Source organism: Narcine bancroftii, chromosome 6 (assembly GCF_036971445.1).
Source record: "Narcine bancroftii isolate sNarBan1 chromosome 6, sNarBan1.hap1, whole genome shotgun sequence".
Taxonomy (NCBI): domain Eukaryota; kingdom Metazoa; phylum Chordata; class Chondrichthyes; order Torpediniformes; family Narcinidae; genus Narcine; species Narcine bancroftii.
The window spans coordinates 141,359,799-141,386,886 of NC_091474.1; the positions used below are offsets into that span (position 1 = coordinate 141,359,799).

Consider the following 27,088-nt stretch of genomic DNA (forward strand, 5'->3'; position numbering starts at 1 on the left):
GCTTCTCAGACTGGAGGCCTATGACTAGTGTGCCTCAGGGATCGGTGCCAGGACCATTGTTCTTTGTTGTCTATATCATTGATCTGGATGGTCATATGGAAACTTGGATCAGCAAGTTTGCAGATGACACAAAGATTGGAGGCATTTTGGAGAGCCAGGAAGGCTTTCAAAGCTTGCAGAGGGATCCAGACCTCCAGGAAGAATGGGCTGAAAAATGGCAGATGGAATTTAAATTAGACAAGTTTAAGGTTGCACTTTGGAAGGACAAACCAAGAAAGGACATACACGGTAAATGGTAGGGCACTGAGGAGTGCGGTAGAACAGAGTGATCTGGGAATACAGATACATAATTCCCTGAAAGTTGTGTCATAGGTGGATGGGGTTGTAGATAGAGCTTTTGGCATATTGACCTTCAAATATCAAAGTATAGGAGGTGGGATGTTGTGTTAAAGTTTTAATTAAATTTGGAGTATTGTGTACAGAGTTGCATAAGACATTGGTAAGGCCAAATTTAGAATATTGTGTTCAGTTTCGGTCATCTAATTACAGGAAAGATATCAATAAAATTGTAAGAATGCCAGGACTTCAGGAACTGAGTTACAAGGAAAGGTGAAACAAGATAAAACTTTATTCCCTCAAGCATAGAAGAATGAGGGGAGATTTGATGGAGGTTTACAAAATTATGAGCGGTATAGATAGCATATATGCGAGTAGGCCTTTTTCAACTTTTTCTGATTAGATGAGAAATAAACCAGAGGGCATAGGGTAAGAGTGAAAGGGGAAAAGTTTGGTGGAACATGAGGGGGAACTTCTTCACAGAGAGAGTAGTGAAAATGTGGAACAAGCTGCAAGCTGAAGTGGTGAATGCGAGCTCAATTTTACCATTTAAGAAAAATCTGACAGGTACATGGATGGGAGGTGTATGGAAGGCTATGGACTTGATGCAGGTCTGTCAGATTAGGCATAATCACACACACACACACACACACACACACACACACACACACACACACACACACACACACACACACACACACACACCTTACCTCATTAATCCAACTTTTTTTTCGGAGCTGAACTGACCTCACAAGTTGAAAAATTCACCCAACGTGAAATTAGAATGATTGTCCTTGTTTCACATAACTCTCTCCCCTCTCTCTTTCCATTTCTTTGCCTTCCCCTATTGACTCTTCTCTCCAACACTCCTTCTGAAACTGTGTGCCACTGTCTCCCAGACACAAGCGGAGAGAAGAATCTCTTGTTCAGGTGTCATCAAGGACAGCGGCACCTTGGTCTCAGCGGCTTTCCTTCCTGTCTACTTTCCTTCCCTCCCTCCTTCCTCAGCACAGCGGGCTCCTGACGCCGACATCCCAAAACATCTCCTCAGCCTACTACCGCACATGCACACCAGACTCACCAGTGTGTGTGTGCGGAAGGCCTAGGGGAGGATTTGGAGTCATGACTCAGATGTCACGGTCGAGAGCTCTGGTACCAGGGAGACAGGAGCTCGCCATCTCATCAGTGAGTGTTCCACTATCCTAGGAAGCCTCCCCAGGGATCATTGGTGGCAGTTGGGAGGTCTTGGGGATTGGCGGCGACCAGCATTTTTTGGTGAGAATTAAACATTATTTTAATGGATAAATGTCTTCCCTTGTTGTTTGTCGTTATTTAAACGTTGATACAAGTGGTTTTCTGTTGCTACTGGGCTGTTCTAAAAAGATGACCAGTTCTCAGAAAAAAAAATTGTCAGACATTTTGGATAATCAGAGTTTTACTGTATATATTATTTATAGCTATCTATCTATCTATCTATCTATCTATCTATCTATCTATCTATCTATCTATCTATCTATCTATCTATCTATCTATCTATCTATCTATCTATCTATCTATCTATCTATCTGTCTCTCTATATATAAATATTTCATGATTATTTACTCATTTATAGGATATTGTTCATTGATCTTACAGCCTGCAAAAAAAATCCCAGCCTGGCAATCATGATTTTGATGCTCCTGTATCTCCTTCTTGCTGATAGTCTGCTGGATAGAAAGGCTCCTCTATAATTCTTTGAGCCCTATTTTAGCAATGTGCTCAGTAAATGTAATTAATAGGGAAAAGGGAGACCCAAGTGATCCTGGCCATTTTGATAATCATCTGTATTGACCTATGGTCCGTTGCTTTGAAGCTATCATACCATGCAATGATTCAGCCAGACAGGATACTCTCAATCATCCATCTACATATTTGTTTGAAATATCTGTCTTCCAAAGCCTCTGGACTGTCACCATATTGAAAGTTAAAAGCACTTACTATTAGAACCCTGTTGTTTCTACACCTGCCTGCAATCACTCTGCATAGTGTTAGGTCTGCTTTGTTCATGAATGAGTGAGTCAAACACCAGACTGAGTCGAAATCAAGGTTCTTTGTTCTTTATTGCCAGATTGTAACACTTGCAACTAACAGTGTTAGTTGGAGAAGGCGCATTCTGCCGTTATCAGCAAGTGGTGTTTTTTATATACCTTAGGATACGTACTTAGTAAATTATCATACCATGACATTGTCCAATGAATAAACTGTTGCTGTCCCTCTCTGCTAGCCTCCTGCACATCAATTTGTCATCCCCACTCTTATCTTGAGAGTACAAGGTCACAACTGCATCTTGTTACGGCCCAGCACTGGGTGACTCCCTCTACATTCCCAGCTCATGATGTTTTTACCTAACAATATTTGCTCCTCTAATCCATGATGACATTCAGGGAGCCTGCATTACAATCCATCAGTTACTATCGACTTCTTATTTCTAAGCTCCACCTGTATAGCCTCTGGATGATCTTCCAGGAATATCCTCTCTTAGTCTGCTATGATGTCCTCCCTCATCAACAACCCAATATCCCAGCCTCTCTTACTTTCACCTTTAACTCGCCTCTAACATCTGTATGCAGTTAAGTGTGTTGAACTTTCCACACGTTTTGATTTACCCGTGCTTGTCATGTCTACCTTGCTCATTTTAACATCTAAGTTAACCTCTGCCTGTTAATCTGCTATCTCAATGTTTTTAATTATGCCCCACCACATCCTCACCAGACGAGTTTAAATCTTCATGAGTAATGCCAGCAAATCCATCCACAAGGATGTTGGTGACCTTCAGGTGGCACCACTCATCACCCAATGAATTTAACAATTATCAATTGGCCAAACTGAAGGTGTGATCATTTTAACTCTGCAGGGAGTTTTGGTTTTAGAAGAAAGAACCAAACAAAATATAAATACTCCCCAATGGATCTTTGTTGAAGCCTCCAGGTATTCAAATACATCTCTTCGTTTTGGTCACGGAATGTGTGATGAGGTTGAGATAATGTTTTCTTGGGATAGACTTCATCATCAGTTTGTAACTACAAAGTGCAAAATATGCCATGATATCCAATCCCCCTGCATGCTTTATTGTCAAGCAACAAAAATGTTTAGAAAGATTAGAATGAGTTGGAAAACATCTATTGTGATGAAGTGCTGCGAGAGATTTAATGTGGAGTCCATCAACTCCTATCCTGCTTCAATTTGCCTGTCTGCAGCAGATGCCATCTCACTGGCCCTCACCTCAGTTACAGGAACACCCACATCAGGCTGATGTTAATTGACCATAGTTGGGCATTCAATTCCATTGTACCAGCAAAACCTATGACCAAACTAAGTGATTTGGGACTGCAGAGTTCATTTCTCTGCAACTAGACACTTGACTTCTTCATCGGCAGATTCCCATCAGTGTGAATAGGCAATGTCACCTCCTCTATGCTGACCATCAACACAGGGACACCCCACGTCTGCATGCTTAGTCCCCTCCTCTACTTGACTGCATAGCCAAGTTACCTGGGTATCCATATTTCAAGAGTTCTCTGGGAGTCAGCTCATCAAGGCAACTGTGAAGAAGGCACACCAATAGCCCTCTTCTTTCGAAGGAGAACTGAAGACTCCCCTTAGAAGAGGTGATATGTCATATTGTCATATATTCTATCAAACTTCTACAGGTGCACTGTGGTTGAATCACAGCATGGTTTGTGTATTTGACTGCTCAGGAATACAGAAGACAACAGAAGATAACAAACATTGAATGCATCGATATGCAGCCAACACCAATGTCGCTTCTACCTTTGATCAGAAGATACAGAAACTTGAAGAACAGGATCTCTCAGTTTAAGTGCAGTTTCTTTCCAACAGCTATAAGACTCTTGAAACTCCCACTGTTACTCTAATTAGGGCTGTTCCGACACCACAAAAGGAATTTCTGTTTTATTGCTGAGCCACTTTTTCCATGAGGATAACTGTGGATATTTATTACCAATCTATTTTTATTGAATTCATTGTCTCTTTTGAATTAAATTTAAGTACTGTATAATATCGTAATTGTGCTCCAGTTGTTTTTTTTTAACTAATACCTGTTCAGCTGCAGCAAATAAGAACTTTGGGGGATTTGTACATTGTACAATGTGTATGACAATAAACTCATTATCATCAACAAAATGACAAAGAAAGTCAATATCCCCAGAAAATATATATGTGTTTGCAACAACAGAAATCTCATGTAACAGTGGCTCATAATCTTTACTGACATTAATCCCATCGCATTGCCTGCCAGTGTAAACAATGTGGCCCCATAATTAAATCCTTTCAATCAGGATCTCCAGGTGTGAAATGAAGCATCACATTTAGTGCAGGTGTCATGAGCTCTTTCATGAGACTTCTGAATATATCTTGTATCTTATTCTATGGCAGAATTACATATTGTGAAAGATGAGCTGCTGTTTATCTTTGCAATGGAACAATTGTGATTTTTTTTCCTGACCAGTCTTGTGACTGAATGGTGGAATTTCTTCAATGTTAATGATTATTTTCAAGCATTTTGCAAAAATAAAACATTTCCCAGAGATGCCTATTCCACTTATTCAAGGACAGATCAATTATATCTATGGTCTAGTGGAAGTGCTGGGGCAACAACACAGATAGAATGGGTTATAGAGTTTTACAAGATGGGAACACATCCTTCAAATCAACATCTCACTGATGAACATGCTGTCGACCTAAACTAGAATCATTTATTAACTTTCGAGTTCCAGTTCCAAATTCTCAAATGTATTTGGATCTCCCTAACAGACATGACAGAAAATGTATGAACACTCATGGTAAATATTAATCAATTTGAAAAAGAGTTATGCATAGCAAGATATATAAGTGGGTAGACTTGAGATTTTAAAAGTTTAGATCACATTGTGAGGCTTTTGATTTCAATGTTCCCTGGATGAAGGAGCCAGAAGACATTTTCTTGCAGAGTCGCCATATGGATTGTTCCGACACAGGAAATTGTTAGGCAGGCTATTGAGGGAAAAGAGTTAAATATTTTAAAGTTGTGCACGATAAACCAATATTTGAAGAGGGAGGCAAGTGAACTCTATTTTGGGTTATTTCAGCAGACAGTGGAGGTGAAATTAACTAGATGGGTACTATGCTATAAATGTTTATCGTTTTACTGTTCTTTCTATTAGGGATAATGTAGCTGTCTTGTTGAAAGTGTCTAAGGAATTAGAAGGCAAGTAAGTGTAATGATTTTTGTATTATTGCTTGAATCATATGCAAATTTACATGGAGGCATACATAGCAGGATAATTCACATATGGCTGAAGAGCTGGTATGAAAAAGAGGGGTTCCTTTAAATCATTTGTTCAAATCATGGTGGCACTGCCAGAGTTGCTGTATTGGCAGTTCTGCTGCTGGGGCAGTCCTGGGAGGACAGGGAGTGGAGACGCAGCAGTGCTCTGCAGAGTCCTATTGCACGGCCTTGATGCCGACAGCCCCATACTGGCTTTAAATGAACTGTTACAGGTGCTAACCATGTTTTTTTCTTTAAATCCTGCAGCCATGCAAGTCAGTGCCCAAGATGGTGGCACTTGTGCTGGACGGCATACAACAAGGGATTGCATACTCCCAGAGAGCAGAGGACCATTGCAGGGGACCAAAAATGAGAGAACATGGTGAGGAGAAGTCTGTGAGACGATCCTACAGGGAAGATGATCACAACAGCAGTCTAGAGAGGGCCTAAGCAGCTAAAAGATCCACACAGGTTGCAGGCTGTTGGCAAACGTGTGGTCAAAGGACTCACACAGTCTCCAGGCTGCTGGAGACAGGCTAATGGGAACTAGGTATTGGAACTGGGATTTGAGAGGTTGCTGAGGGCAAGAAGGGCTCCCAAAGGGTCTCAGGCGCTGAAGGCTTCCTGATTATATCGGAGCCTTTGACCTGGCTGCCAATGTTTTGAACAGGTGCAGCAGCAGAGGCTGTAGGGAGCGCTGGAGGAGAATCTTTTTTGCTTTTCTTTCTCTTATTGTTAGGGTGATGGGTAATCTCATGGTCTCCCCTGCCAACAGCAGAGGAAAGTGAAAGTATATCATGTGTATGATATTTTAATGTATTATTATGTGACAATAAGAGAAAACATGAACCCTGATGTAAGATTGGCACCCGGTTTTCTGACTGTTTGGAATTTTAGTATTGGGCTGGACATCACCTGGACCTGAGATAGGACCCAGATCCAAGTAAAAGAATAAATATGGAGGGGACAAGGGCTTTAAATTAGCAAAAAAAGTGGAGTCATAAGGATCCAAAGTAAGGGACAATATTGACAGTAGTGAGCAAAATCAGAATCTATTTAGATCCAGATAAAAGAAAATGAAAGATCAATCACACTAATAGGCAAACTTCATTGACCATACATGTGAACAAGATGTGGGAAATAAATATGTAGACTAATTTGAGAAATTAAGGAAAAACTTGGAATTATAGTCATGGGGATTTCCACTTACCCCAACATTAACTCAACTAAAGACATGAGTAAAGGTACAGGAAGAGATTTGCTACATTATATGCAGCACCCCTTTCTAACCCAACACAGTAAAATCCCTGGTATCTGGGATTCAAGCAACTGACAGCCTGAAGCAACTGGCAAAAGTATCAAGGAAAATAAATGAAATTTTTTTACAAAATAAATAATAAGTAAAAATGCACATTTAAAATTGTAAAAACAAATGTTCTCTGGAGTAGCACATAAACATTTGTTGAAGATCGGAGCAAATATTCAGACAGTGGAGTGCCTTGGTCATACTTTGCTCATAGCAGCTGTTTGCATAAAGTTTGGATAAAATGGTGTTGCCACCTTTTTACATTCCACCTAGTTATGCACAAAATTAAGGCCCTTTTAGATAGAATTGACAAAAATTGTGGGGGTGAACTTCCCTCTAGACCTAGAATTGTTTCTTCTGGGGAATTTCACAGTTATAAATTTAACTTCATAAGTAAACCTAAATTTATTAAAATTGCATTGCCAATGGCCAAGAAATGTATAGCTGTAACATAAAAATCTGATTCCCTACTTCATATTGATCGTTGGAACATGGAAGTGCAAAGTTGCATTTCCCTTGAGAAGATTACTTATATTCTTAGGAATATATATATTATGTACATAGAAATTTAGCCACCTTATTTAGATTACTTAAATGCCCAGGTTGTATAATTTATTTTGATATTTATCAATTAGTATGCCCCTTATTAGAAATTTAATACTTTTTAAATGATCTGACTCTGAGATGTCGAACCTTGTTCCTTTTGCTTTTTGTAATTTTCTTTCTTTTTATTTCCCTCTATTCTTTGCCATCTGTCCCCTTTTCTTTTGAATCTGGGGTGGGGGTGCTGGGAGAAGAGAGACTCTCCTTTCCTTTTCATTTTTAATCAGACCTTATGAATATTTTTCTCTGATTTTATATTCAATGTATTATTGTTATTATATTAATTTAATCCCATATTCTGTATTTTCTTAAAACAAATAAAATATTCAAAAAAATGGTGTCACCCAGGATGAAGAGCTGGTTGATGCCACTCATTGTTGGGGTGACACTCTCATAAGGTGTCTCCTTATCCTGTTTAGAGGTGTGTTCCCCCCCCACCCAGTCAGAGGTTTTATCTGTAAACTTGGGGAAGGGGGTTATTTATCTATAATATTATTGCTCATCTTTCAGGCAGGTCCATGAAGGGGATGGAGCCTGCAGACCCAGCGATGGTTAAATGTTTTCAAAGAATGTGACAGAAAATAAAAAGGTTTATATATTCATGCAAGTGAAGTTTGTTCATTGTAACAATTTGTCTTTTGTCTTTTAAACTGTTTATTCTTAATGCAGGTGTATTAGTCTGCCATTGTAAGTCTCAAGCAACCTGAAAGCACCCTTATCCAGCATCTACCAAACCCCATAGGGTACCAGAAAATGTCAACAGGAGAGGATTTGACATTGAATGTAGTGATGTGAAATGAACTATAACAGATATGAAGTCTAAGGAACTAAATACTTCAGCCAAGACAACCAATATAATACGGTTTAAGATGAGAATAGAAAAGTTATAAATTAGATTACTAGATTGCAATAAAGTTGATTGTCAATAGAACGTGTGAAAATTAAATTGGCAACGCATAAACAGTGCTCTCGAATAACAATGTTAAACATTAAAAGTTATGTTCAAGAGAATGCAGGCAAATATCTAAAGGTTACATTATTATCACAGATAGATTTAGAATTTAGATTCACGAAGGCTGAAGTGAGAAGGATGCTGGTCAAGGTCAACCTGCGTAAGGCTGTGGGACCAGATAACATCACTGACTGCGTGCTCAGAGGATGTGCGGACCAACTGGCTGACGTCCTCACAGACATCTTCAACATCTCCGTGAGCAACGCCATTGTATCAACGTGCTTCAAGGTTGCCACTATCATCCCTGTGCTGAAGAAGCCCTCAGTGTCTTGTGTTAACGAATACTGTCCTGTCACACTCACATCCACCATCGTGAAGTGCTTCAAGAGGCTAGTCATGGAGCACATCAAGTCTCAGCTGCCCCTCTCATTGGACCCCCTGCAGTTTCTGTACCATCCCAACTGATCTACAGATGATGCCATTGCCACCACGCTCCACCTAGCCCTCACCCACTTGGAAAATAAAGACTCGTATGTTCGAATGGTGTTCATAGACTTAAGCTCAGTGTTCAATACAATCGTACCACAGCACCTGATGAGGAAGTTGAACCTGCAGGGCTGAAACACCTTCCTCTGTATCTGAATCTTCAACTTCCTGACTGGAAGACCTCAGTCAGTGTGGATCATAAACTGCATGTCCAACAGCATCACACTGAGCACGGGGGTCCCCCAGAGCTGTGTGCTCAGCCCACTGCTGTTTACCCTGCTGACCCACGACTGTGCAGCGAGATACAGTTCAAACCACATCATCAAGCTTGCTGACGACATGACTGTGGTGGGGCTCATCAGCAAGAACTATGAGTCATCTTACAAAGAGCACGTGCAATCACGAATGGACTGGTGTAGACACAACAACATACAGCTGAACTACAACAAAACAAAGGAGATGATGGTGGACTTCGGGAGAGCCCGGGGGGGGGGGGATCACTCTCTGCTGAACAAAAGGACCAAATTCCTTGGGGTGGACCTGGCGGAGGATCTCTCCTGGCCCCCCAACACCAGATCCATTGCCAAGAAAGCCCAACGATGGTTTTACTTCCTGCTTGAAAAGGTCAGCTTCCACCCTTCACCCTCACTACATTTACAGATTGAGAGCATCGTATGTAACTGCATCACTGCCTGGTTCTGGAACTGTACCATCTCAGAATGTGAGTCCCTGCAGTGGATAATAAGGACTGCTGAGTGGATCATTAGGGTCTCTCTCCCTGCCATGATGCCACACACCCTTCCCACAATCTATTCTCCCTCCTCCCATCTGGGAAAAGGTACCGAAGTATTAGTACACTGACGACCAGATTATGAAACAGCTTTCTCCCCAAGCCGTGAGACTTCTGAACTCCAGGGGGGACACAGGGCTTGTATATGTAATATGATAATACGATATTTATATGTTATTTATAAAAATGTTTCTGATATAATTTGTCCATGAAAATAACCAGCTCCATGGTTCAGAGAAACACTATCTCATTTTCACTGTACACTGCAATGTTTATGGAACAAACGACAAATAAACATGATTTGATTTGACTTGATTTGAATATAGAACTCACTACTACATAGATTTATTGATCAATTAAAAGAGAATATGTTTCATGACCACAAAACTGCAAAAAAACACTATTGGGCTAGACCTTGTGCTGACCCAACAAACTAGCTGTGCACACGTTCAAAAGTATTACAATTAAAAAAAAATGGATAAAACATAAACAGTTATATTTTAAAAAATTTGAAACACTAAGTGTTTTGCAGATAGTGATCTTAATGAATCTTCCCCGCTGCCACCAAGCCTAAGCAGGTGCAGACTCAGTGGCCAGAGTGGCCAGCCTTTACCTGTTCATCATCATGTTGCTTGCTGGGATTTGCTGATGACAAATTGGACGCCACATATCCCACGTTACATCAACGTTTCATTGTGCCTGTGTACTACTTTGGGTTTTCTGAAAGGCATGTGAAAGGCATAATATAAACTGGGGTATGTCTTTGCTTTTGGTGTAGTTTATTTGATGACCTGTTGAGGGGATATTCTGACATTTGAGGGTTAATTAGTGAGCCTTGCGGAATGAGAAAACATTGTTCCATCTGTGGTGGGCTATTGTGCAGAAAGCAGACACAAGACTTAAAGACTGATCAACAGGCTTTATTCCATTCAAATCTCTGCTGCAGTTAGCTGCGCTGGCTCCATGTGACTGACCTCAAAGGGCTGGATGTGGCTTTTTTCCCGGCGGATGATTGACAGCCAACCGGGTGGGGCTTGGTCCATTCAGGTCGGCTGATTAACAGCAGGCCAGGTGTTGTCTTGTCCTCCACTACTCTTCCTGCAGGTACACAGGTTGCCCCCTGCAGTAGGCTAGTGGTGTATCACCACACCATCACATCTCCCACTTGCATAGACTCTCTATAATCAATATTGTCATGGACTCACCACCAGTTTGATTTCCAGAAGGAAAATTATTTTAAATTACCTGACATTTAAATGCAATTGTATGAAACAATTGGTACCTACACTCTCTCCACCTCTAACAGCTAAGAGATCTTAGTTGTTGTGGTTGAAACTGCTCCCTTAGATACCAGAGAACTAATCTGACGATTTAAAATATTTATAATTTGAAGCTTTTAATTTTTATCAGGATTTAAAATATTATCTTTCCTGTCATCATTCCAAATATAGGCTCTGGCATCAAATTTGAGACTGTTTATGTGTTTCTAGGCAACAATGACCAATGACATACTGGAAGATAGACATGTGGTATAATTTTTCTTTGACAGTGTCACTCCAAGACCTTTCCCAGCGATTTTGGAGCTTCTGTTATGAGTGAATAGATATGTTAGTATGCTCAGTTTGACTTAGCAACAAGAAGCTTGAGAACTGATTCCAAGATCAAGAGCAACAGGAACAAACCTGACCCTGTAAAGCAGGTATGATTCTCGTGAGAGGGGCTTGTGTGGTGAAGCTGGCCTGTCCTCCAATTATCAACCAAACAGCTCTCTATTCATAATTGTTAACCTTTTTTGGAATTGTTCTTTTTAGCCTGGTTTCATTTTCCACATTGTCACAAAATCAGGTTAAAAAAGAGCAAGATTAATGATTTGCTATTCATGTTGATATAAGGCATGGAGGTGCCCTGCTTGGAGGTGAAGGGGTAGCTAACATTAGCTGTGCTGCTCTCACAAGCCAGTTATGTTCAACGTAGTTTGCTCATTGTTAAATCATGTCACGGCTGCAATTTTGACAGAAATGTTTTTTGTCCTTCAAAAAAAAACTGAAAGTAGAGGACACAACCTTGCACTTGTATTTTTCTTCTGGAAAATTGGTGACAATTGTCCCAATGGAGTTATTGTTTCAGCATTATATTTTGGCAATATCCTTGGCCTTTGATTTTTGTTCCGATTAACCAGAGGCAGAACTAGGAGCAGACAGTAGGATGAATCTAAGATTAAACTGATGGCTGAGTTGAGAGACGTCCTTAGTTCAGGAAAGAATGATTTAAGAGGCAGAGTGATTACTTAAGGTGGGATGTGAATGGGAAGGTTGAGAATCACTGCTCTCGGCCCAATTGTTACTAAAATATTTTGCTTGAGAAAAATAGTCATTTACTTATTTCTTTTGAAGTTATGAAACCATGCACATAACAAGTCAATTAGGTACGATTAAAACAGTGGTCTCAAACTTTTTCTTTCCACCCACATACCATCTTAAAGCAATCCCTTACTAATCACAGAACACCCTTTGCATGGGGAGTACTTAAAGTGGTATGTGAGTGGAAAGAAAAAGGTTGAGAACCAGATGTAGACAAGTATGATGAATCTAAGGTTAAACATAACTGAGTTGAAAGATGTCCTAAGTTCAGGAAAGAATGATTTAAAAGGCAGAGTGGCATTGTTAACCCTTACCAAGAAGACATTGTAGGTATCTATGCCTTTTTTATCTGTACGACTGAAAGTGTTATGAGTTATAGAGTTCAAGGCCTCTGATCCAGAGTTAGGAAGATTGTGACCATTTATCTTCAGGTCAGTGTGCTGTGAGATTTCATGTAATGACAAAATTACACAAAGTTCTCTTTTGCTTTCCGTAAGGCAGACAAAAGAGTCACTATTAGTATTGCCTGATGCACCTTACAGAAAGAAAAAGTGAAGCAAACAAGACTCCCTCCAGGGACACTGAGGGTGTGTGGAGTCCCCTCCAGTGCTCCCCTCTGCAGCTCCAGCTCAGGAAGCCCTCAGTGCCCGATGCCCTTCGGGAGATTTGCTATGGTTTCACAAGCCTGTCTTTGTCTTTGAGTTGGGACAAGTAACACAAAAAATAACCACTGGGAGACTGAAGAGGAGAAACATAGAAGGGGGGGGGGAAGAGAAGAAGAGAAGAGGGGAGAAGGAGAAAGGGGGGGAGAAGAAGAGAAACATAGGAGAAAGGGGAGGGAGAAGAGAAGGAGAAAGGTGGGAAAAGGAGAAAGGGGGAGAAGAGAAACATAGGAGAAAGGGGGAGAAGAAGAGAAGGAGAAAGGGGGAGAAGAAGAGAAGGAGAAAGGGGGAGAAGAGAAACATAGGAGAAAGGGGGGAAGAAGAGAAACATGAGAAAGGGGGAGAAGAAGAGAAACATGGGAGAAAGGGGGGGGAAGAAGAGAAGAAGAAGGGGGGATGAAGAGAAACATAGGAGAAAGAGGGGAAGAAGAGAAGGAGAAGGGGGAAGAAGAGAAACATAGGAGAAAGGAGGGGAGAAGAAGAGAAGGAGAAAGGGGGGGAGAAGAAGAGAAATATAGGAGAAAGGGGAGGTGGGGAGAGAGAGAGAGAGAGAGAGAGAGAGAAGATCCGGAAAGAGAGACCATGGAAAATCAAAGACAGACCGGGAGTTCAGGAGTGAGGACAGAGTGGAAAGAGTGTGAAGGTGGTTTGTTAGAACGGGCAAGTTCTCTTGAAACGTTTCGCCCTTGGCGGTGCGCAACGTCTCAGAGCAGCCAATGAAAGAAAGGAAAGTGAGCGCCTTTGCATTGTTCGCCCAGGGCCAGTATTTCAGGTGGGTCGGAATAAATCACCAGGGAATGGGAGCTGGTGGCAACAGCTGACCGCCAGCACCGAGTACCTGCAATAAACCGGGGAGTCGGGTTCCAAGGAGAGCGAGAGGAGCGACGCCCGGGACACCACCGTGAGCAGTTCGAGTAAGTGAGCCTTGGGATATTATTCCACCCTCTTCTGTCCCATCTCTGCCCCCCTCTCTCTCTCCCAGGAGTTGTGGAGCCCCTGGCTTTCCCACTTTCTGCTCGCCCACCTGGAGACCCGGGGCTACTCCCAGAACACTCTGTCTCCGCGTACGCTGGGCGATCAACCCCTCGGAAGGGAGGCAGAGAGACATCCTCGGGAGAAGGGACTGCATGTTTTATGCGGTGACCCGACGCTTCAGAATGTGCAAAGCCCGCTTCCTCCGACCGCAGCCCCCCAATCCTCCCACGGCTCCCCGATCCAAACGCGACCACACGCCTGTATCTGTTTTGCACCTTCGCTGTCAGAACGGAATCCAGGTATATTTTAAGTTGTTCGGAGGGAGAAGGAAAAGATGGAACCTCGTGATCCTGTAATTGAACAGAGAACCTGCAGAAGAAGAAGGAATTGAACACCACAAACATGAATGACATATGAGCGCATGTATCTTGGATTTAGGATATGACAGCGCGTTCTCGCCCTTGTCGCTTAATCCACTTTATTGGGCAGTTCATTTCTTTTTAGTAAAGTGAAAAGAGTTGAGTTCTATACAGGCAGATATTAAAGAATGGGGGGGGGGGGGGGGAGGTGGGAAACGAGGTGGAAACAGATTCAGCAGTAGGATTTATTCAATGAAAATAACACCTTGGTATAACTTTGGTTGTTGGATCAATTCTGTTTCTTTTACTGAAGCAGCAAGGGGGAAGACAGAGTCTTGCATTTCTGTTTCCAGTTGGGTAATAGTATGCGGGGAGAGTCTTGCAATCATGGACCAACATTTGCAAACAATTTCAATGTTTCAATGACTTTGTTCCGTGTTTTTTTTTAAACTACAGATGTTAGAAAAGTGGTTCTCAACCTTTTTTTATAAAACCACCTGAAGCAATCCCTTACTAGCCAGAGATGCCCTGTGGTTAGGGATTATTTAAAATGGCAGGTGAATAAGGGGGGAGGGGGTAAGGGTTGAGAACCACCGTGTTAGACATTCGAAATAAAAAAAAGAGAAATACTCTGGAAGGAAAGGGTGGAGACAGTTACTTTCACCACATTTAAGAAACACCTGCACTAGCAAGGCATTGAAGGATATAGACCATGTGCTGGTCAACAGATCTTGTGCAGATGCATTGCCGGGAGTTGGCATGAACTTGATGGACTGAAGGACCAGCTTCTGTGATGTATGTCTCCAGCAGTCAATGGCTCATCATCTCAGGCAGTATCTGTAGCAGTCCAACATCTTCAATGACCACTGATGCTGGCTGACGAGTTGTGTGTTTCCCACGTAAAGCCCAGTCGGGTTCTGAAATTAGCAACAGACATAGGATAGTTTTGTTCTTATCTAAATCTGTTAGATCTCTACTGGTATTTCAATCAATATCACACCTTAAGGGTGTGGTCTCTGATGGTGAATGAGATGGTCATTTCCACTGCGCACCTTTATCCTGCTGTTTATGCTTTCTCAGTTTTGTTGTTTATCTGTTTATGTAAATTTCATTTAGAGGGATGTTAAAATTCCACTAAAAGAAACAGAATGCAAGTATGAATAGGAAATGTGCCTTCAAGACTATTTCAGTTATTTTTTACAATGTTTCTTGCATGCTACTTGCTAGTATTCATGCTGATATTTTTTCACATGTATATTATATAGCTGGGATCTTAGAATTGTTGGATAGGTATTCACATGAAGTTCTTTAAAGCAGTGGCCACTAGAATAAATATGACCATCAGCAAGTTTCAATAGATAATTTAGCAGGGTTGAGATTATCTGGGAAATAAATGAAACATTATGAGTCTTCATGATTTTTTTTCAATGAAAATTGCCTTTAATTTATCTTAAGGCAAGTTTCATGCTGTCATTTTGGCAGGGGCTATGTTTTGTACCAGAAAATCAGAGAAATGTAAGATGCAGAAGGAGGCTGTCTAAAAATGCTGTTGAGGGTAATCGAACCACTCAGATCTCTGTCTTGCAGTTTTTGGCTCATCAAGTGTCTGTCCCAGTTCTGATGACTGTTTCAGCCTCTCCACACTTTCAGGCAATGAGCTCCTGAATTCTGCCATTCATTGCTTTTTTTTAATTAAGCTCTCCTGTCTTCCTCACTTTATTAGCTCAAATCTACAACCCCACCATTTGAAGTCTCTCAAAAAGAAATGGATTTTTTACTAAGCACCCTATATAAATATTTCCTATCTTTGTGACAGAGTATATAGATATACTTGTGGTTCATATCTGTCTAATGTTTCACTTCGAATAAGAGAAACAAAAAAGCACTCTGTGGTGACCTGAAAGAAAGAGGTTATCATCTGGAGAACCCTGAAGGGGCAGGTTCTTTGGCAAGACACTGAAGTGGCTGATGGAAGTAAACGTACAACAAGTCTCTCTCAGAAAGCCATCAAGAACCTCCTTGAGCAGTAATGATTTATCTTTTAAGTACCAAAGCCTGGTGAACTTTATAAATGTTAAATTCTGTGCACAGTATAAGAATTGCCTGCAACCAGTGAACTTGGAGGAATGAGAAGTGAGTTTGGACTGTGAACCAAAGAACCTTTCTGAACTTACACATTACATACATGTGCACTTAGAATTCGAAGGGGTTAAGTTAGGTGAAGATCATGTTAAAGAATGGGAGGGGAGTGATGTTAAAAGTTGATTCTATTTTCATGTTTCAAGATGATTAAAAGCAACTTTTGTTTAAGTAACCATTTGTCTTGGTGAATATCTATTGCTGCTGGGTTTTGGGGTCCTCTGGGCTTGTAACATTTTATATACCTCAATTATTTCCCAGGAATTTAAGGGAGATCAAGGAACAAATAGCTGGGGCACTGACAGTGATTTTTCAAAGATCACTGGAGGAGGGGGTGGTACCGTGGGATTGGAGGGTTGCGAATCTAGTTCCGTTGTTTAAAAAAGGCATTAGGTGTAGGCCAAGTAATTATTGGCCAGTAAGTTTGACTTTGGTGGTGGGGAAGGTTATGGAGGGTATTCTTCGAGATAGTGTATATATAAATAGTATATGCATATCTGGATAGGCGGGGATTGATTAGGGGCACCCAGCATGGGTTTGTAAAAGGAAAGTCATGTTTGATAAACCTTGTTGATTTTTTTGAGGAAGTGACAAAAAAGGTGGATGAAGGTAGAGTGGTTGATGTGATCTATTTGGATTTTAGTAAGGCATTTGATAAGGCTCCACATGGAAGGTTAATAAGGAAGGTTCAGTCACTAGGAATTAGTAGAGATATTGGGTTCAGAGGTGGCTGGGTGATAGGCAGCAGAGAGTCATGGTGGACAACTGTCTGTCAGGTTGGAAGCCTGTGACAAGATGGGGTGCCTCAGCAATCGGTGCTAGGTCCCTTGTTGTTTATCATTTATATTAATGATTTAGAGGAGGGTGTGGTTAACTGGGTAAGCAAATATGTGGATGATATGAAAATAGGGGGAATGGTGGATAGTGAGGTAGAGTTTCTTTGATTACAGAAGGATTTGGTTTGTATGGAAGAGTGGGCTGAAAGATGGCAGATGGAATTCAATGTAGACAAGTGCGACGTCTTGCATTTTAGTAAAAATAACCAGAATAGGACATGTGCAGTTAAGCGGAGGGCATTGAGGCAAGCAGAGGAGCAGAGGGACCTGGGAGTTATGGTACAGAGTTCTCTGAAGGTGGATTCCCATGTAGACAGGGTGGTTAAGAAGGCATATGGTATGCTGGCCATCATAAATCAGAGTATAGAGTATAGGAACTGGGAAATGATGCTACGGCTGTTTAAGGCATTGATGGGGCCTGGTTTGGAGTACTTTGCTCATTTCTGGTCTCCAGAACTGAGAAAGGAAGGATTTAGATAAGGTGGAGAGGGTGCAGAGAAGGTTTACAAGGATGTTGCCTGACTTACAGCACCTGGATTACAGGGAGAGATTAAAGAGACTGGGACTTTATTCATTGGAACGTAGACGACTGAGAGGGACTTGATAGAGGTATTTAAAATTATGAAAGGAATAGATAGACTAGATATAAACAGACTTTTTCCCCTGAGGAAAGGGGAGGTTGGAACAAGAGGGCATGAGTTAAGGGTAAGGGGGAAAAAATTTAGGAGAAATACTAGAGGATGCTTTTTCACTCAGTAATTGGTGGCAGAATGGAATGATCTTCCAAATGAGATAGTTGAGGTAGGGTCCCTTCTGTTATTTAAGAGAAGGTTGGATGTGTACATGGAGGTGAGGGGGTTGGAGGGTTATGGGCGGAGAGTGGGAGGTTGAGCTAGTGGATTTGTTCTAGTGAACCAGTGCAGACTCGAAGGGCCAACATGGCCTGTTTCCGCGCCGTAAACGGTTATATGGTTATATCTTCTTTCAGGAGCTTCTATTGTTAGTCATTCTTATCTCGTATATAAACCTTGGCAGGTTCCTTGTAAATTTTCTCTCTAACTTTGTGTAATCATGTCTAATGCAGAAGAGACTAATCAGGTCAGGAATGGAAGGCTGTATTGAAAGGAGAGATTGGATAGGATGGGTTTAATCTCATTAGAAAATTGAAGGTTGGGGTGTAATCTTATAGAGATTTATAAAATGATGAGGGGCCAAAATAGGATACATAGAGATTTTGTCCCAGGTCAGTGGAGTCTAAATTCAGAGGGCAGAGACTGAGGGTGAGAGGGGAGACATCTAAGAAGTAGAGGATGCTGAATATCTGTAATGAACTTCCAGAGGAGGCAGTAGAGGCAAATATAATTACAATGTTAATAGGCATTTGGATTGATACTAAAGAAAGGTGTTCAGAGATTATGGGCCTAATACAGGCAAATCGGATTAGTATGGATTGTTATTATGTGAGCATAGATGAAGTGGGCTGATAAGGTCCGTTTCTGTGCTGTACATCATTCTATGAGTACTTTCGGAGTTTAAACAGTTCTGGCATAACCTCTCGGTTATTATATGTCTTTGCCAATATAGATAATATATCTTCCCAACTGAACCAGCTACTTCCCTTGCTACACTTTGAAATCTGAGGATACAAAATCCAATATCCCTGTGTTCATGTATAGCACTCATTATCGATAGTAACTTCAGTATGTATTTCCTTGCATTGTTTGTCCACTTTAGATTCATTACATTTGACTTCTCCCAATTGAATTCCATTTTGCCACATTTTTGCTTGCTGATCAGTCTGTTGATACCTTCTCATGAAAAACAGCTTTATTCCTGCTATCAGCTACATGGTCAATGTTTCTATCATCTGCATGTGAATTTAAAATATTGATATACACCACAACAGACATAGAACATTTACAAACACCACTGAAGTTTCATTCACAAGCATTGACATGAATTACTTCTAGCCCCAAAGACAATATTGGATCCAACTTTCTGCTCTCGATTGAATCCTATGATATTTTACACCAAAAATGGTACTCACAGTCAGAGAGTTCGTGGAAGCAGATACCTTAGAACCTATAAGAGGCATTTAGACAAACACATGTGGGGAATGGTGGAATATGGATCCCGTGCAACCAGATGGTATTAATTTGAATTGGTATGAAGGCCAGCACAAACAGGATGGGATGAAGGGCCATCATGTTCAGCCTATCCTGTTTGTACTGGCCTTCATTCCAATTCAATATTGTACTGCTCTATGTTCCATATCGTACATTTCAACCACATCTGTCACTTTTTGCTTCGTGTTTGTGTCTGATTAGTTTAAACTGGACACCTTTTTATTTGATTCTGGACAATGGTTGTTGGTCATCAAAAAAGTAAAATACTTGTTCACCTGAAAAAAATCCTATAACTTCGAAGAATGTTTATTCCAATATGACGCTATTACAGCACCATAGGGCCAGGGTTTGAATCTGGCACTGGCTGTAAGGACCTTGTATGTCTTTCCCATGTCTGCATGGGTTTCCTCCCACCCTTCAAAATGTACAGGAGTTGTAGGTCAATTGGGTGACATGGGCTTGTGGGCTGGAAGGACCTGTTACCATGCTGTATGTCTGGGAAAAAAAAGAGACTTTTCATGCACTAATCGAGTTCAGGGTGAATTAAGGTAAAACAAATATTGAAATGATTATTAACAAAGAACTTTAACTTTTGATTTATTTTTTTAATGGTAATGATATTTTTTTCTCTTTATAGGAGCCCCTGCTCCACATTGTGTATTCTGGTTGAGAGCACACAGAAGATCTGCTTTGGAGACACTGCCATATCTGTTCTTACAGTCATTGACTGGAGGCGCATGAGAGTACATCAGGTGGGTTTGTCTGAGATATTCTGTGCCTGACTATGAAGATCCATCTAGTAGAACCCTGTCCCACAAATCCATTACCTCATCTACAAATGATTCATTTTTAGCTTTTGTTTTGAGCTGAAAGATTGCAGATCTAGGATTATTATGGTGGCTCAGTGCACAGAGTTCAATTTCATTTATGGATTCATCATGTGGCTTAAAGACACTATGAGCTCTGGAGAGGGTGCAGAGGAAGTTTATGATTACATCGCCAGGGAAGAAAACTGTGAGAATTCTCGAGTGTGTAAGCAGAAAGGACCTAGAACATTAGCAGAGCGGGTCAGTAACTAGTCACAATAGATATAAACTAGGCAGTAAAAATATTTGAGAAATAATTTTCTTTAATGAGTTGTGAGGGTCCAGAATTCACTGCTTGAAAGGGTGGTGCAGAAACACCCTCAACACATTTGAAAAGTACATGATGAGCACTTGAAGACCGATAATCTACAGGCTGAGATATAGGGTTAACCTACCATTTATTTTTGGCTAGCATGGACGCAATCAGCCGAATGACCTCTTGTGGTGCTGCAATTATCTATGATTCCATTGAATCATTTTAAACTGCTTTACTGGTTTGGAGTGTTCTTGCTGTTACATGAACAATAGATCTTCTGCTGGCTGCTTGCACAAAGCCCTCTGTCCTCACACTAGATGCAGCAGAAGAAACTCCATTCCACGACAGGTAAATGTGACCATCAAAATGAACCAATCCCTCTACAGGTGAAAATTCAGCACTTTTCAAAAGTCCAGGTCAATCCCTTTAGATTATTTGTGGGCATTTTTTTTTAAAAGAATATGAAAAATTGTAAAATTTCTGGCCCTTCTACCTTAAGCCCATCTTTCTTTCTTTACAGGCCTTGGAGTTGAATTGTTCTAGGTTCTCACATTGGAAATTCAGCATAGGTTTCTGGTTCTAAAACACTATTGAAGTGTCAACTACTAGACAGAAGAAGAGAGGAGAGGTGGAGTATCATATTAACTCCTGAGCCTTCCATGTCCGTGTCCCATCCATCTTTTTGTACTTGATATCTCCCCTTTCCATCCCAGTCTCGGTAAAAGATCTGACCCGAAACATTTCCCTCCAAGGACATTACCTGGCCTGCTGAGTCCCTCCAGCTTCATTTAGTTTGCTCAAGATTCTTGCATTTACAGTTCTTGTGCTTCTTGGTTCAAGTATCAGCTGGTTCCACTAAACTTGGAGATGAAGGTCAGGGAGTGGTGGAACAGGCCATCACTAGAAGGATGGGATGTAGTATAAAATTTCAAAGTAATTTATGAACATGTAAGAATGACATGGTGGCTGCATGAGAAACCCAAGAGAATATCACCATGGTTTTACAATCATCCTCAAGGAAAATTCCATTAAAGAAAAAAAGTTGTGTTCCTGTAAAATATAAAGGTACATTTCTGCTACAGACATCAGGTCTTCTTACTTTTCCAATTTTTATTAATTTTAGGCATACAAAAAAGAAACATATAGAATGTGAGGTTACAGATTATAAATCAAACAGACAGACATCATAAACAAACAGTAATTGATTCCCCACAGCTCTATTGATCAAATATTTAAAAGCACTAAAGATGTATAATCTAAACTAACAAACTAATCCTAAACTAAATAAGTAGCCTGACACTCTAACTTAATATTAGAAATTAGAATTTGGGATGCCTTAAAACAATGAAATTCAATAATAAACAAGAAAATGTTCCGTAACATGAATAAAAATAGTTGACATGAATCTAAAAATAATAATAAAACATATCGTATTAAAAGCGGGTTAAGAAATCATGAAAAGTAATCTTAAATGGGCGCCACATTCTATCAAAGCATAATATCAGTATCAGTTAAAGCCCATCAAACCTTCTCTAAATGTAAAGTTTGGCACATCCACTGGACATAAGTAGGCGGAATTGAATCTTTCCACCTAGGCAAAATAGATCTTTTTGCCATAAGCGTCGTGATTGCAACAACATGGTGATCAGATAATGACAGCTGTATATCTTCCATCACCACTGCCAACTCATGCCATAATGGGATTCAGCTATAAATTAACAGCTAAAATTGTAGATAAAATGTTAAAAATTTCTTTGCAATAAGATTCCCATGCCTGGCAAAACCAAAATAAATGAACTAACCCTGTTGTTAGACCAGACATCAGGTCAGAAGTTGCTTCAAGACCACAAGAGAATTATTACATGAGTGTGTAGACTCTCCATAATTGACTACATTGGTGCACCATCAGAAACTATCCAACAATGAGATGAGTGCTGAGGTCAACCAGATCCCTTGGCATCTGTCAAGGGGTCAACCTTGTAAGATTTAAAAAAAATACAATATTATGTGCTGATGTATGACATCAGCATGTCATTTTCAAATTTATGAATCATTCCATCCTTCCATGACTGGGTAACTCATAGGTTCCATGTACCCCAGTAAATATTCTTCAGTCTGAAGGATCTAAAATGTCGATTCTCCTATTTCAATAGGTCTCAGATCCTATGGAGAGAATACCAAAATATTTAGGATCTTAATTGTAAAGCTTCATTGTAAAAGCAAATGAAACACTGGCTGGTTCCAGATGATATGATTCATTCAATATTATCAGTAAACATAAGATAATCTTTCTATATTTATCTTCCATTTATAGTTTGCATACAAGAAAATATAATTCAAACCTTCTATGAGATTCATTTCAGCCACCCCTAATCCCCAAAAGTATACTTTTTGAATAGAAGTCATCTATAGTGCAGAAATAATTCACTTGTAACCTAGAGTTGAATTCTCAGAAGGATGTAGTTGTTTTTGTTTGATTTAATAGGAAATAAAGCAGAAAATGAAGCATTTTTGGAGAGAGATATAGAGTTGGCATTTCACATTTGTTAGAACAATCAACCTAGGGTTGTGTACAGTAACATCAAAGAATGCTTCCCAAAGGACATTATAGCCCAATGAAAAAGTCAGGAGAGAGTCACCTCAGTTCTACAATCTTCCACAAGGATAAAATCATGAAATAAAGAGGTTATACTCTTCCTTTTCTGTGTGCATACTGCTGTAAAGTATAAAAGAACATTTCTGTTCTAGATATCAGGTCAGAAGTTGCTCCATCATCACGAGATAGGAATTGCCCATCTCAAGATTTACATTTGGCTGAGAACTATCACATAACCATATAAACCATATAACCGTTTACAGCACGGAAACAGGCCATGTCGGCCCTTCAAGTCCGTACCGGTTCACTTGAACAACTCCACTAGCTCCTCCGCAAACTCCTGAGGAAGTAGAGGCTTTCTTCATGATGTGGCATTCTTCTCCCGCATGTAAATAATGCAGAAAAACTATTTAAAGAATCATTTTCATTTATTTATTTTTAGAAAATATTTTCAAAACTTTAATGACCTGAGATGATCCAATTTGGATAAAAATACACATCACAAACACTGAACTTCTTTTCTGTTAATCTAATAGAGCAATGACCAATTACTTTAAAAACTTCATCAATGTTCATCCTGGACATGCAACAACAAAATGAAGGACAATTTCTTTCCTACTGTTTTTGGACTCTTGAATGGATCTCACATTGACATAGAACAGCGCAAGAAAAGGCTTTTTACCATAATGCCAAATTATGCCCAAATTACACTGAGTGGATAGGCTGTCCATCAAACTGTTGCACTGTCAGAAGCTATCCAACAATCAGCTGAGTGCTCAGGCCAACAAAAATCCTTCGGCATCATCAAAGGGGTCAACCTGGCAAGATAAACATCATGTTTATGAAGTATGATATCAGCATGTAATTTTCAAACTCATGATGTTCCATCCTTTGAACGATCATGTTTTAAAAGAAGCTATATCATTTTATCTTGCACCTACTGTAAATTTCTTTTCATTGTTAATGACCAATGCTAATGCTCTGAGTAATTCCATCAGTCCTCCTGATTTTCATTTTATCCTTATGCCTCATCAACAAATGCCCACCAAGTTCCCTGTTTTATTGGCTATATATCTATGCTGAACAGTTATTTACAGTTGCAATTAGACAACCATCACATCTGAGGGAGGTTGAGGGGGATCATACCATTCAGAAGCAAGCATCAAAGTCACAGGGAAAACATGCAAACCCCCAAATGCTTAGCACCTGATGTCAAGATCAGACTCTGTTCCCACAAGCCATGAGGGAGGACACAGGAACAACCAGCAGTGCTGCAGCCCAAAATGTGCTAATTTCATATTTGTTGCACCTTGATCAGTTCACCCTCAATTTCTACAAATCAGACTGGCCTTTCCAGGTCTGTGATTATATGATATCCAACTTTTCTAAGGTCTCCTGTCTGCATCTACTCCCATTCATAGCTCTGCTCACTTTATGAATGCTAAGCTCAAGTTTATTTATTATCTGATTGTACCAGTATAACCCAACAAAACAACATTCTTCAGTCCACTGTGCAAACACATGGAACCCACAAAGAGGTAAGTACAGTGCAAGCATACATAAATTTAAAATAAATATTATTAAATAAATAGTGGAATCTTGGAGAGCTACTATGGCAGTTCATCAGTCATTCAGCAGTCCCACTGCTTGAGGGAAGAAGCTATTTCTCAACTTGGTGGTTCTGGCTCTAAAGCTTCTTTATCTCTTTCCCAATGGGAGTAGCTGGAAGATGCTGCATGTGGGGTGGTAAGGGTCCTCACTGATTTTGTGAGCCCTCTTTAAACAACAATCCTGGTAAATCACTTTGATTGGGGGGTGGGGAGGTGGGGAGACCCCAGTGATTCTCTCTGCCACTTTTATGGTCCTGTGGATTGACCTATGATCCAATGCTCTCCAGCTACCATACTATGCCGTGACATAGCCAGCCAGGACGCTCTTGTAGAAGGTTGACAGACTAGTGGCTGGTAGCTTTGCCCACCTCAACCTTTTAAGGAAATGCAGACGCTGAGTCACCTTCCTGACTCCTATCCGGTGACTCCTTTGTCTCTGCATTTCAATGCCTCCACTAGTAGTGTGTTCCAGTGTGTGCCCTCTACTCTTTTAGCTCTTATCTCCTGTCAACTCCTTTTACCTATCTACACCAATGGAGGCAGAGCCTTCAAAACTGAGCCTCACAACTTTAATCTCAACTTGCGGACATCTTCCCTGACTCTTTCTCTATGCCCTTGGCTATTTTCCATGGATTTGTTTACAGTGTTCAAATTGCTCAAGTCAGTGATATTGCCCACGCACAAGAAACTGACTGAAATATGTGGAGCAGGTATAGCTTGTATTTATTTGCATTTCCTAAAGTCGTTTTCATTGGTCATTGTTGCTTTTATGTGTAGTAACATTGTATTACAGTGTTATTAACACTGGATTGAACTGAAATCTGATGTACAACTATTAACCTGCTCTAATGTGGCCTGGTATTTAATCAAAGGTGTTTTGTTTTGCTTTATTTCAAGGTCACACATTTTCTTCCCAAGTCACAAAAGGTAATTTATTGGTTCAGGGTCTGCTGCCTTTCAGGTACTGTAGTGATGCCAAAACTAAGGCAGCAGACCAACAAGCTGACTGGCTTCATGTTTCATACAATTTGACCGTGGGACCTTCTGGAGAAGACGCGCGAAACTCGTTGACTGCGAATGAAAGTGACTGCAGGCATTTCTCTCGTCATTATTCTGATTATTGTTATCATTAAAAGGCTATGGCCACAGCATCGAGAGGAGCTCCCCCACAGCCACCAGCAGCTAAGAGTGTGATAGTTTATCGAAATGGGGACCCATTCTTCACTGGCAGAAGGTTTCTCATCAACAAACAAGTCTCCACCTTTGACACTTTCCTTAACCAGGTCACCAAAGGCATTAATGCACCCTTTGGGGCAGTTAGGAACATCTACACTCCTAAGGAGGGTCACAGAGTCTTTGATCTGGATGAACTAGAGAATGGAGCCAGCTACGTTGCCGCAGGAGTGGAGAAGTTTAAAACCTTAGAGTAAGTACGATATTGCAACATGGTCATTTTGGTTCATTGCAGACTTCAATGCCCCTGGTAAAGAGGTTGATCAGTTTCTTTGTTACATTTATTTCAAGAATCTTTTGATCATAATTAAAGATATCTATTATTAAGTTCTATATCTAGGTCTTGGGTAATATGATGAGATCATTAATAGAAAAACAAACTTGCATGAAACAACTCTTACTGAGTTTATTAGCAAATAATACATGTTAAAACGTTTCCAAATAAGGCAATGACAATTTGTTAACTGGAAGCAGTATATTTTAAAACATAAGTAATAATAACAAACTCCATCCCTATGGTCAAGGAAAATGGAGAGAGAACAAATTCTGACGACCAGTGTGTATCACTGAGGCTGTGCAGACTTCCACCAAAACTGAAACAGCACCAACCATCATCACTCCAGGATTATAGTATAATCTTCCACACAAATTCTGTTGATTGTGTCAAGTTCAATCCTGGCCTCCGTAGCATCCAGTGGAATGGGCGGGAGGGGGAGGGGGGGTAGTGGCGGCAGATTGCAATTTTTTTTTGTTGCCATTACCCACTGTATTGCCACTTAAACAGATATTTGTTATTGTTGGCTTAGATGTGGAATTGCATTGTCAAAGACTGGCTAACACGTCATCAGTATTTAAGGGTTTCAAGAATGGGAAAGCAATTTTAACCCTGGGTGACTGTCAAAGTGTGAATGTGATTTGTGGCTGGCATTACTAGAACCTTCAAAGCTGAGCATCACCACCTGGAGCTCAACAGGTATTTTGTCACACCACTTCAACCTCAACTTGAAGATGTCTTCCCAGACTCGCTATGAATGGATTTCCATGGATTTATTTTCTTTGCAGTGTTTATATTACTTAGAACAGTGATATAATGCAGAACTACACGAGAAAGTGACTGAAGTATGTGGAGCAGGTGTAGCTTCTATTTATTTACATTAGATGGGGAATGGAGTGAAATCTGATTTTCTAATTTGGCTAGGATTAATCAGAGCATGAATCTTTTAGCCAGGGTAAAAATATCACACACCAAAGAAAATGCATTTACAGTTGGGGTCGGGTGGGGGAAGGAGTAG

At 40.4% G+C, this 27,088-nt stretch overlaps 2 protein-coding genes and 1 long non-coding RNA gene across 14 annotated transcripts in view; 2 read left to right on the plus strand and 1 right to left on the minus strand.

Moving 5' to 3' along the window:
* allc (allantoicase) overlaps positions 1-8,157 on the plus strand; it is a 59,369-nt gene extending 51,212 nt beyond the window's left edge. For both annotated transcript variants that reach the window (XM_069886204.1, XM_069886207.1), the window contains 2 exons: positions 5,909-6,023; positions 8,061-8,157. In XM_069886204.1, the coding sequence (XP_069742305.1) occupies positions 5,909-6,023; positions 8,061-8,125 (180 nt within the window). In that variant the 3' untranslated portion in view covers positions 8,126-8,157. The remainder of the gene's footprint in view (positions 1-5,908; positions 6,024-8,060) is intronic.
* A 3,207-nt stretch (positions 8,158-11,364) lies between these two features.
* LOC138736539 (doublecortin domain-containing protein 2) overlaps positions 11,365-27,088 on the plus strand; it is a 134,824-nt gene continuing 119,100 nt past the window's right edge. For 3 of the 10 annotated variants that reach the window (XR_011340369.1, XR_011340372.1, XM_069886208.1), the window contains exons 1-3: positions 13,406-13,714; positions 19,873-19,987; positions 25,700-25,989. Coding sequence is in view for 5 of the 10 variants with exons in the window: in XM_069886208.1 (XP_069742309.1) it covers positions 19,973-19,987; positions 25,700-25,989 (305 nt within the window). In the remaining 5 variants the exon portion in view is untranslated. Of the gene's footprint in view, positions 11,478-13,403; positions 13,715-19,872; positions 19,988-25,460; positions 25,990-27,088 lie in introns of those variants that run through there. The other 7 variants (XM_069886209.1, XR_011340371.1, XR_011340370.1 and 4 more) reach the window with 7 other exon arrangements.
* LOC138736540 (uncharacterized) overlaps positions 14,156-27,088 on the minus strand; it is a 35,760-nt gene continuing 22,827 nt past the window's right edge. Inside the window, exon 3 of one of the 2 annotated variants that reach the window (XR_011340373.1) lies at positions 14,156-15,051. This is a non-coding gene — a long non-coding RNA (uncharacterized lncRNA). Of the gene's footprint in view, positions 15,052-21,739; positions 22,521-27,088 lie in introns of those variants that run through there. The other variant, XR_011340374.1, reaches the window with a different exon arrangement.